General features: G+C 43.7%; 1 protein-coding gene across 1 annotated transcript in view; it reads left to right on the top strand.

Moving 5' to 3' along the window:
- CNTN5 (contactin 5) overlaps nt 1–12,825 on the top strand; it is a 569,036-nt gene that overhangs the window by 353,814 nt on the left and 202,397 nt on the right. Inside the window, exons 12-13 of the mRNA XM_088456711.1 lie at nt 8,214–8,341; nt 11,367–11,542. Of these exons, the coding sequence (XP_088312837.1) occupies nt 8,214–8,341; nt 11,367–11,542 (304 nt within the window). The remainder of the gene's footprint in view (nt 1–8,213; nt 8,342–11,366; nt 11,543–12,825) is intronic.

Here is a 12,825-nt window from a genome sequence, read left to right on the forward strand (position 1 = left end):
GTATATAAAAGTACCGTGACTCCTTGGGCCATAGCATACCTCCCAACATGACCCTCTCCAGGAGGGACACAATGCTCTGGTCCTGGACTTCTCTGGTAAGAGGTGAGGCTGCAGCACAGTTCAAAATTCAAATAGGGGAGCCACACCAACTGTCATTTCACACGCTGCCAAAAATCACTGGCTGGGACTCACTGGCAGTTGGTGTGACTCCCCTATTTGAATTTTGGACTGTACTGCAGCCCCAGCTCTGAAGTCTCCACCAATCATAAATTACCAGAGAAGTCCAGGACTAGAGCATTGTGTCCCTCTTGGAGAGGGTCATGTTGGGAGGTATGCCATAGCCCTCTGTATATAAAAACACTGTGACTTCTTGGGCCTTAGCCTTTTGTGTATACAAGCACCGTGTCCATAACACAAAAGTACTTTGACTTATTGTAGTGAGTGGCAATGTTTCATAGATGTGCTTTAAACTGCGGTGTCTGTCGCTTAGTAACCAGTCAGCTCACTGCAGCCTTTAGCCAATAATGGTGAAAACAATATTGCGAGCTGTGAGGTGGTCTAAATTGACTGTAAATCACTGGAAATTATTGTTATTGGGGTTAATAATACTCTAGGAACAAAAAAAGATCAACTTATATGATTTTAGCTTTTTTTGTCAATTTTTGTAAAAAATCCAAATCTAAAGCCAGATAATGAATCAGAACCAAATCCAAATCCAGCAAAAATGGTCTGGCGCACATCCCTACTTAAAACCCACACATTCCACAGCATATATCCTAACCCACTGCTCCATGCTCCTTCCTCACTATCTACTCCATCTGTGTCGCCCCTGTGTCTGCCCCTCCACTTTATAATGTAAGCTCTCTTAAGCAGGGCTCTCAACCCTCACGTGCTCTCCTCCTACTTATACTATCATATACTCCTAACTCCCCAATTGGTACCTAACACTTGGTTGCTGAGGCCCTGCTGCTTGTGCAGTGGCGTAACAAGGGTATTTGGAGCCCAGGGCAAATTTGAAAATGGAGCCCCCACCCCCACCCCCCCTTGTGTGTGCGCCTACGGCATGTGCGTCAAAAAATGGGCGTGGTCACTTAAAAATTGGGCGTGTCAACATGACACCACCCCCTTTATCGTCACTCAGAACATTCCTATCCATATGCACCTTAACCCCAGTAGTTCCCCTTATACAGTACCCCCAGTATGCAATGTCCCCAGTTGGGTGGTCCCTCTTATGCAGGCCCATAGTAGTGCCCCTTATACAGTACCCCCAGTAGTGGTCCCCCTTATACAGCCCCCCATTAGTTCCCCTTATTCAGTGCCCCCAGTAGTGGTCCCACCCAATGCAGTGCCCCATGTAGTGGTCCCCCCTATGAAGTGCCCCCAGTAGTATTCCCCCTTATATTGTGCTCCCTGTAGTGGTCCCCCCTATGAAGTGCCCCCAGTAGTTATCCCCCTTATGCAGACCCACAGTAGTGATCCCCCCTATCCAGTGCCCCTTATACAGTGCCCCTAGTAGTGGTCCTTCCTATTATTGCCCCCAGTAGTGGTCCCCCCAGTGTAGTGCCCCTAGTAGTAAGCACCTTATATAGTGACCCCCTGTAGCAGTCCTCCCTTTTAAGTGCCCCCTGTAGTGGTTTCCCCTATGAAGTGCCCCCAGTAGTATTCCCCCTTATATTGTGCTCCCTGTAGTGGTCCCCCCTATGAAGTGCCCCCAGTAGTTATCCCCCTTATGCAGACCCACAGTAGTGATCCCCCCTATCCAGTGCCCCTTATACAGTGCCCCCTGTAGTGGTCCTTCCTATTATTGCCCCCAGTAGTGGTCCCCCCAGTGTAGTGCCCCTAGTAGTAAGCACCTTATATAGTGACCCCCTGTAGCAGTCCTCCCTTTTAAGTGCCCCCTGTAGTGGTTTCCCCTATGAAGTGCCCCCAGTAGTATTCCCCCTTATATTGTGCTCCCTGTAGTGGTCCCCCCTATGAAGTGCCCCCAGTAGTTATCCCCCTTATGCAGACCCACAGTAGTGATCCCCCCTATCCAGTGCCCCTTATACAGTGCCCCCTGTAGTGGTCCTTCCTATTATTGCCCCCAGTAGTGGTCCCCCCAGTGTAGTGCCCCTAGTAGTAAGCACCTTATATAGTGACCCCAGTAGTAGTTTCCGCCCCCAGTAGTAGTCCCCAGTAGAAGTGCACCCAGTAGTAGCCCCCCCCAGTAGTAGACACCAGAAGTGCCCCACCCCCAGTAATGAATGCTTCATGGTGTTATTCAGTCTTGCAATGTCACTAGCAGGGAGGCAGTCGGGAAGCCGACGGACATAATCCCAACCGCCACTTCCAGACTGTCTAATCCCGGCAAGGCACTAATGACAGGCGTCAAAATACCGATGCCTGTCATTAGACCTACGCTGGGTGCCCGACACCCGGCTTACCGATCGAAGGTAAGCCGGGCGCGGATAGCTGCGGTGGGGAGGGTTAGGTTACGGACTCCCGGGGGAGGGGAGACTTAGGCCCGCATGGGTTAGGTTTATGCTAGGGGAAGGGGGGTTAGGGTTAGGCACCCCTGGGGGGAGGTTAGGGTTAGGCACCCCCCGGGAGGTTAGGTTTGAGCTAGGGGAAGGGGAGGTTAGGGTTAGGCACCCTCGGTGGGAGGTCAGGGCTAGGCACCCCCCTGTGGGCTTAGGTTTAGGCTGCGGGGAATGGGGGGTTAGGGTTAGGCACTTGTGGGGGACGTTAGGGTTAGGCACCCCGAAGGGAGGGTTAGGGGGTAGAATTAGGTTAGTGAATACTTACCTTTTGACGATCAGGATTTTCACCCCTGCCGGGCTGCCGGCGGTGAATCATACTGAATCCCACTAGCAGGGGAGTAGTGAGGGTGGTTCCAGTGGAGCATGAGCTCCAGGCACCAAGATAGAGAGAGGACGCCATCCAGAGTTCCGGAATTTATGGGGCACTGCACAGTATGACGGCCGCCTGTTAGTTTTATCTCGGATTGTTTGCTCTTTATCCTACATAACAGGGCCGGCTCTAGGGGTGTTTGACCAGTGTGGTCGCACAAGGGCGCCACCCCTAGAGGGCGGCACCCTTCCCCAGCATCCCGATTTCAGCGGGACAGTACTGTCCCGCTGCTCCATCCGCGGGCTGAAGTGGCCCGCGGGTGGTCTAATTGGGAGGTTGGGGACCCCCACCGCCGCAGCTGTGCGGCGGTGCCGGACCCCCGGAGTGTGAATGGATGCCGCGGAAGAGGGCTGGGGGAAGCCCAGCCAGTGACGGATTGCTGGGCTTTACCCCCAGCCTGATGTTATTTGGAGGCGTGCCATGCAGGCACGCCTCCAAATAACGTCACATAGGGGGTGTGGCCTATGGTAATTAGGCCATGCCCCCAAATGCGGTCCATGTGATGGGCCGGCACAGGGTGCTCTGACCCCTGGAGCCGGCCCTGCTACATAAGTTACGGATCTGAGATCCGTTTCTACATTTCATGCTCCCTCAAGCTGCCCAGATTACCTCCCCTCCGGCCCTCCCTCCTCTGGGATCATCTTCTGTCACCTCCCCTTTCCTGTCAGAGTGATTACATTCACTTCTCACCTCTTTAATTCCCTCCCCTCTCTACTATGGTATTGGCTCTTTGCCCCTGTCCACTACTTTCTTATTGGCTTCTGTCACCACCCCTCTCTGATCAACTCTTCTCCCCCCCTCCTTTCTTATTGGCTTCTGTCACCACCCCTCTCCTCTCCTTTTCTTATTGGCAGATAAAAAGCCACTGCTTTGATATTTAAAGTAATGAGGTGTTCCTTGGTATGACCACAAAGTGTTATTTGAAAGGTCTTTTTAAAAAATACTGTATTAGGAGACCTGGAATAATAATAATGGTGGTAGACAGAACATGATTAGTACTCACATTAATATAGGTGCAATATATATTTGTGAAGTAGGAGCATAGCTGAGAAGGGAGCTTCCTATAGGTGTTCACACTCCAGTGATAGCTGCTTGGGGCAGTGATAAGCTGTACACCCTGTGGAATCTCACTCTAGCACATGTATTCTGTCAATTTAAGTTAAATTATCAGAATATATACTGCAATCTCCTTTATTGTATAGATTATTATTATTATTATTATTATTATTATTATTATTAAATGCTATTTGAAGTATATGTATGAGGAATTGCACCCATTTATCGTTTTTCCAAAATTGTGGAAAATCACTAAAAGCTTATTGCAAATGAAAATTTGGTAAGATAATGGGGTTTACTTCTTTTTTTGTGAATCCTTACAGTCTTTCTACAAACCATGGTCTGTTGTTTCCATGGCAATAATAAATAAACAATAAATAAATAAGATCGTGGGCCTAATTTTTAAGTTTAATCTCTTAACAAAGGCAACCTGTGCCTCCCAAGCTGGTGTGAACTGTGAACCTATAAGTCCAAGAAGACCCTCATAGACATGGGGCTACAGGATGCTATACTGCATAGCCCAATCTTATGGTATTCATTTACAGGTGTGCAACTAGATGTGCGGGAGGGAGCAGGGCCTAGTGGGTGGAACCATCACTGCCCTGTGCTACCTGTATTTGACCTGCAGCAGACAAGAGAACCACCGCAGAGCCGCCTTCCTAGTCCTTGTCCTTCCCTGTCATGGTGGCACAATAGTGGAGGGGAGGGGTGTCATGTCCCCTGTCCATTTATGCTTTTCCCTTATCAAAGTGTAGAATGATGAGTTTTCAAATAGTTTTCTATACTTTTTTTTTTATATATATATTATTCGATCCTAAATTAAATATGCACAGTATCCTCAAGCTTCATCTTAGTAAAAATAAAGGGCTTGCTGGGGACCTGGCACGAGTTCTCCAAGCTCTCTACAATTTACTGAGTCTTTTATGGAATTTAGTAATTACTCAATTTTTTCACCTCTGTTTCCCATGTGACCGATCAAGCATGCATGTTCTCTTTGGTTATTTAGGGGTCTATTTACTAAGCAGTGTTAGGAGAAGTGAAAAGTGAAGAGTGAAAAGTGATAGGGTGCCAGCCAATCAGCTCGTAACTGCCATCTCACAGGCTGTGTTTGAAAAATGACAGTTGGGAGCTGATTGGCTGGCACCTTATCACTTTTCACTCTTCACTTTTCACTTCTCTTAACACTGCTTAGTAAATAGACTCCTTAAACTCGGCAATCTCACACTACCATTGCCTGGGCAGTTTGTTGCTTTCGTTCTGCAAATGAACAGAAACATTTCCATGCTGCCTCCCTGATCCTGACACCGGCTATGACCTGACTTCACCTGATATCCACCGGCCCTGGCCTAATTTTTTTGTCAATTACGCTTCACTGATGCATGCTCTGTTTGCTAATCGTGTATTTAATGTTTTATTGTCTTATCTTGTATTGTGGCTTTTCATGTATTATGGTTTGTCTTATTATTTGTCATTTTGTCAGGGACGTCAAGGTAGGACTTCCTAGAGCAGGGGCAAACACAGGATATATAAGGGGGGAATTCTCTCTCTCTCTCTATTTTTTTGTTATATATATATATATGTTTAAATATTTTATGGCATCCCGAAAAGGTTAGGATACTGACTCCTATTGGTAAGTATCCTGACCCTACCACTAACCCTCCCTCTCCGTAGCCTTAATCTAACCCCCCCCAGCAGCCTCAACTTAACTCTCCCTCCTTAGTGTCTAACCCTAACCCCTACCCCTACCCCTTACCCAGCTACTTATCGTTGGGAAGCCGGCTGTTGGGACAGCATCCCAACAGCAGGGATTTAAACTATATCCCATTTCATGTCCCTCAGGTCACTCACCCTCAGATCAGACCTCTGTAAGACAGCTCTCCATCTGTGGGGCTAGCTCTCAAATAAATTAAAACAAAAAATCCAGTCCTTTAAGGGGTTTCTGTTTAGTCAGAATCCCCCACACCACCACCCCGTGTGCACCAATGTTGAGGGCATCAACTTGTAACCCTTCTAATGCAAAGTCCATGCCACCTTGAAGGGTCCTTTGGTGAAAGCCAGGAGAATCATTTGGCTCTGTGACCCAAAGGATCCATTGCCACTTACCACAGACAGAGTGGTCCACTTCCCTGCAGAGCCCTAGATGTGTTATTCAGCGGGAGATGATAATATGTTTGCTGAATGTAAGAAGCTGCACCAATTAAACAGAAAACTGGGGCATATTTACATATGAGAGCTAGAGCTACTGTAAATGATAACCCTGTGCTTAGTGTTCCCCAGGATGTGTGAATCACATCTGTCTCATCTAAATAGAGAGCTGGTATGATTTTTGCAAATGGATATATCAATCAGCAATTCAGTGGCGGTGTAATTTAAGTGACATTCCTTTTAAATACTGTACACTATTTGCTTCTGCTGCAGACTCGTTGCCATTAGCATCTGAAAAGGCAACGACGGCCATCTGATTTGGTGTCTGTATAACAGAGGGGTTTTATTTCATATTGTGCATGTGTCATCCATAATATTTTCACAGTATGTGCAAAATTATTTATATATACAGTGGTGATCAACACATTCATAGACATTTTGCATAAAGGAAATAAGGGTTTATTAACAATTTCTATCCATTGTCAGTTTCAGTAGCTTTTAAAGTGGTGAAAAGTTTCCTATTATGATTATCTTTTATTTGTAAAGCGACACAAGGATTCCGTGGCGCCATACAATGGAATTCAACTGTAAACAAGAGATATAAGTAGATGTGAGCGGATCCACGTGTTTTGGTTTTAAATTTTAATTCATCATTGTGTTTTGGTTTTGGCAAAACCACCCTCTAGTGTTTTGATTCGGGTTCAAATTTGAATTTCTTAAAAATCTATGAAAATCGATCAATTAAAATTGATAAAACAGCTATTTTGGACCTGTTTACATGCAATCCAAAACCCGAGTTCGATTTTAAATCCGAATACCAATAACAGACTGCAGAACCGAACTGGGACTCGGTTCAACTTGGAACCCCTGAGTTCGGGTGTATTCGTATGTCAGGAAAACCAAACCGCACATCTGTAAGACTAATAAAGCACTATATAAAATCATAAATCCACTTTACTGCCTGTTCTACACCTGTGCATGCACAGCTATCAGGCCACACAAGAACAAAATATAATAAAATCAGGATGCCAGGAAGGAAGGAGCATGGAGGCTGTTGTGGAACTCTGAAAAGCAAAGTTTCTCTGAGTTCGATAAATTGGCCCAGACCACAGGTCCCATTGAGAATAATTGGAACAGTAATCTGCAGTGTTAGGTATCAAAACGTGAGAAATATCTCTGATTCTTCTAGTGTTAGGCAGTTCTCAAAGTGCTGGGAAACTTAAACCATGGGAAACAGCCATTATTGCATGTTTTTAGCCTTACTAAAAAGACCCCAGCCTGTTTCTCCATGGGGCTGTTACATCGATATGTGGTCCTTTGATTACATTTTTTAACCTTGAATAAAACTAATTTCTTGATTGCAAAATTTCCATGAGTGTTAACTGCTGCCTCAGGACGACTGCTCATGAGGTTATGGCGGGCTTCTAATTGACCGCGCAACATAATCCACCGCTAATTGAATCTACCCCTGTGAATGCAGCTTGGTATATATACATGTAATTGCGGACATAGTAGAGAACACAATTTTTTCCAGCAATTTGGGGCACAATTGTGGCCCACGTTGCACTAGCCGTTTAGGTATTATATATAGCAAACACCAGCGGATATCATATTCTTCTTTGTACTGTACAATACTAATCTATATTAGCTCACTATAATCAAACATTTGAATGAATGTATTAAACTTTAGACATAACTTGGTGATTTGTATGTTGGTTCTCTTTGCCAGTGGAATAGCTGAGATACAGTATATCAAAGGATAACATATTTGGCAGAATGTAACCTAGACTTGTTGCAAGAAAAGTTATATTAATTGTCAAAGTACAATTTGTTAATATGTCAGAGCAATAAGGGATTGTCACTTTGGTAATGTGGGGTATGTCTTGTTTTTTAGCTGGAAAGCCCCCGTTTCCTATTTTTGTTCAATAATTCGCAAAATATTATTATTATTATTATTATTATTATTATTTATTAAATAGTGTATAATGCAGTGCTTTACAGATAATATTTAACCATTCCCAATAGTCCCTGCCCCAGAGGAGCTTACAGTATTTCAGTATATCTGTAGCCTATTGCTGGTTCTAATTAGATGCATCTAGAATAACAGACTCTCTTTTTTTCAGGGTAACTCTTATTCCAGATGGAAGTTTACGGATCTTAAATGCTACTAAATCAGATGAAGGAAAATACATATGCCGCGGGGAAAACTTGTTTGGTTCTGCAGAAATTACAACGGTTGTGTCTGTTACAGGTAATGTGACCAATTGCATTTAATATCTTTATCATTTCGCCACCGTGTCTCGCTTGGTAACACGCATACATGTTGCTATGAAAACATATTTATAATTCCACAACAAATGATTTGGCAGCAGGGAGAAACTGTTCATTATTATTATACACACGAAGGAGTTAGTGTCGGACTGTGGTACGTGGCCCCAACAGTAATCCCATGTACGGGATCCCAATGGTCTATTTGTATTTTATGCCACAGATGACATAGTTGCTAACATAGATTGATTTTCTCCTAATAAATAAATGTTACTATGTTAGAATTGATCAGACCTGTATTGTGATTAAATAAGAGTACGATAAGTTTAAATGAAACTGAATTACAGTTAAAGGGGATAATTCTGAGTCATATGCATACAGCATCTGTGAACGCATTGGGTGCTTTAAAATTGATGCTGTATTCAGAGCCCCCAGGGGCAAACGCAGGATTTTTATGGGGGTTTTTTCTATATAAATATATATATATATATATATATATATATCCAGGGAAATGGCACTCACAGTCATCAGCAAAAAAAGGGGTGCCCTCCGCATGTAACCAACAATGGTCCCAAATATAATTCCTTTGGCAGCGGCACTCCACAAAAGATAACAGTAGGCAGGAGTAATGCATCAACGTTTCGATGCCCTTTAATGCATCGTTCTCAAGATACAGACAATACAAAAAACACAGTACTTACATACCCTTACATCACACCACGTGCAAACGCCACGGCTTCCGGGTCTAACATGGAAACACCCAGTGATGACCTCACAGGCGCGACCCGTTGCCATGACCACAATAGTGAAAATAAATATATATATCAAATTATATATTTATACTGTATATGTATATTTGTATACACATACATATGATATACACACATATATACATATACACACACACACACATACATATCTCACATATACAAACACAAACATATGTCACATACATTACAAAAAACTTACCTTGCAGCAGATCTGATAGGGTCAGGATGTAGCAGGCCAGCACCATGTTCTTAAGCTCTGCCCCCTTGCAGCAAATTGCCGCAATTCGCGGGTCAATCGGGAGGTGGGCGGGGCCAATCGACTCAAATCGAATTAAATCGCATCATATTGGCTCAGCCTCCTTCATATTGACCCCTGAATCACGGCAAAATTGCAGCAAGGGGGCGGAGCTTAAGAACACATTGTCTGCACTCCAGTCTGTCAGGGGGGGTTCTGGGTACTCAGAAACTCCCCCGTGCATGCGCTACTGTCTAGACATCAGTTTGTGAGAACAGCCGTCATCCCTATCACTACCCTTAATGTAGAAGATCCTCCTGGAATCAGCCGGGTTTCTGCATACACTATCCCACAACGCCATCCCTATACCCTCTACCCTACTACACTATGTAGATAAAAAAAGATTGGACACTGGCAGCAAATAGATCAATGAGATTTTATTGTCGTCAGTACTTTGTAGGTCCCCCACGTGCAGTGATTCCTGCAGACACCCTTCTTGGCAAACTGTCCACAAGTTCCTGGACAACAGCAGGCGGTATGTTTTGCCATTCCGCCTTAAGTACACTGACCAACTGGGACACTGAAGAAGGTCCAGTCAGCCTAGAATGCACCTGTTGCTCCAATTCATCCAAGAGGTGCTCAATGGGGTTAAGATCTGGACTTTGAGATGGCCAGTCCATCCGGGTTACCGAATTTTCTGTGTACCGCTCCAGCGTCGCCCTGGAAACATGACAGGTGGCATTGTCGTACTGATAAAAAAAATTGTTGTTTCCGTAGAACTGCAAGTGCATGGGCCTCCCTACCAAGTGGCACTCTCATGCAGTGGTATGCATTTCGCTTGCACGGGAGTGTCCAATCACTTTTGTCTACACAGTGTAAATGCAAATGCCCCGTTGCTGTCCAGTTACACCATTCTGAAACACCGCCACAGCTGCAGAAATGCAAAGGTCCGCCTTGAGCACATGTGCAGTGTGACAAAATGCCTTGTCTCCAGGAATATCGTTAATTAAGTGAAGACTTCTCGGACTGTTGATGTAGTAGGGTTGCTTGCCTGTCTGCAAGGTGGGCGGGGCCAAGAATGTATCACGCAGTCAAGCCACGCCCACATCAGATAACAGCAACAGAGCAGAGACATGACTGCCCCATCTGATTTATAACACAAATGGCATCACTAAGTCACGTACACATATTCCTTTTCCAGTTGTGTGTCTCCCAAGTATGACAATATTTCTATAATGAATTTGGCCCCTGGACGAGTGCACATTAAATACAACTGTTGGAAACAGCAATCTGCAATGGAAACATTGATATTCCCTCAGAATTCGAGTTTTTCAACTGCTAAGATAGTGGCTTTGGCAAATAAGATAGAGTTAGGCTGATTAATAGTGCGCCAATCACGTAACCCGCAATGAGTAATTTTGTGGCTGCCATGTTATAGAATGTAATAATTACTGTAGTTGGTAAATTTACTAAAGTGAGAGTTTTTAGAATTGGAGATGTTGGCCATAGGAACCATAGGAATTAGATTCTAGCTATTATCTTCTAGAAGGTGATAGTTACAGAAAATGTTAAGTAGAATCTGGTTGCTATGGGCAACATCTCCACTTCTAAAAGCTCTCACTTTAGTAAATATACCCCATGGCATCTATTTAGCAATAATTGCAATATTTCCAGCAAAGATCGGTGCGATTATTAGCACGCATTGACTTCAGGTCAGGCATACTGTACATACTGTAGTGTAAAAGTTTATATGTGCACTACTGCATGTATAGCCCTTCCCATTACTTGTCTGCTCATGCTGATCCTTCCCCACACACTCCAAATGGAGTTTCCCTGCTGTGCTGGCTATACAGTATGTTAATATAAATCTGTAGTGACATCATTGTGATTCTTGACAGTAACATTATGGCATGTGTTGACATTATGACTACATCCCGGTCGTAGTGGACAAGTGCAATCTGCAAACCTAAAATGAACCTCGGCTTGTTCATCTTTCTCTGTAGAACCTACAAAAATAGAACTAACGCCGAAAAGAACGGAACTGACCGTTGGAGAGAGTGTGGTGCTCAGCTGCAAAGCCGTCCACGACCCCCTGCTCGATGTCAGCTTCTTCTGGACACTAAACGAACAACCTGTGGATTTTGAAAAAGAAGATGGACATTTTGAAAGTATCAGATCTGTAAGTAATGTTATAATTATTATTATTATTATTATTACTATTATTATTATTATTATTATTATTATGAAATATAAACATGATTATGGGCCAGTAACCCTATGGACAACTTTACATGGCCTTTCTGCGCGTCACGTCAAAACTAAGGGGTCTATTTACTAAGCAGTGTTAGAAGACAAAGTGAAAGGAGATAAGGTACCAGCCAATCAGCTCCCAACTGTAATTTTTCAAACACAGCCTGTGAGATGGCAGTTAGGAGCTGATTGGCAGATACCTTATCTCATTTCACTGTGTCTCCTAACACTGCTTAGTAAATAGACCCCTATATCTTTTAGTGTTGACATCAGGAGGAAAACTGACTAATGTAATCTACAAGACAATCTTATAAGACCTCGGTTAAAAAAGACTATCGCCGTAAATTCAAAGTTGTTCTTGTGCGAACCCAGATGGGTCACTAGTATATTATAACTTGAGATGAGTTTGGCTTTTGCGCAGTTTTACTCAGTTATGTGCTCATATCAAAAATGGATGCATACCGGCTATCTGGCTCTCAATAGCTGCAATTCAATTCAGAGTGATGCTGAATAGCCCCGGGAGGGAGCTCCCGGAGTTATTCAATTCAGCTCGCTATTTGGTCCGACTAAAGGGCTTCTTTTCGCACCCTCCTGAGGGTGCGAGGATAAATCTGACTAACAGCCTCGCGGCTGGCACTTTGTTCAGCAGGTGCCTCCCCATTAACACATGGATCTTTTAACCAAAATCTAATAGCCAACACATTTCATCCCTGTGGACTTCATCAGGGGTACAAATTCGAAATTATGTTGTAATAAATGTGTAGTCAAGCTTCAGACTGGGATGCTGGTGGTTCACATGTTTGTGCTATTGTCATAATTGATTACATTACACCTTACCTAGTTTGTATTTATTACAACATAATTCCGAATTTGTACCCCTGATGAAGTCCATAGGGACAAAACGCGTTGGATTAGATTTTGGTTAAAAGATCCATGTGTTAACGGGGAGGCACCTGCTGAACAACTTGTATACCCTGAAGGGTGAACAACAGGGTACAGCCATCCTGCCCTCAATCTATGACCATGGAATGTGGAATGAAATTCATGTAAGAAAATTTTTTTATCTTGTGAAAATTATGTGCTAATTAGCATTTATATATATATTTCAAAAAAATTAAATTTTCAAAAGAAAATATACTGTATCTAATGATTGGCCTTTGGGCCCCTTTTGGGTGTTTTCTTTGGTAAGTGGATTTTTTTTAGTATTATTTG

The sequence above is a fragment of the Taudactylus pleione genome, unplaced genomic scaffold (assembly GCF_031769625.1).
Source record: "Taudactylus pleione unplaced genomic scaffold, aTauple2 ptg000711l, whole genome shotgun sequence".
Lineage (NCBI taxonomy): Eukaryota > Metazoa > Chordata > Amphibia > Anura > Myobatrachidae > Taudactylus > Taudactylus pleione.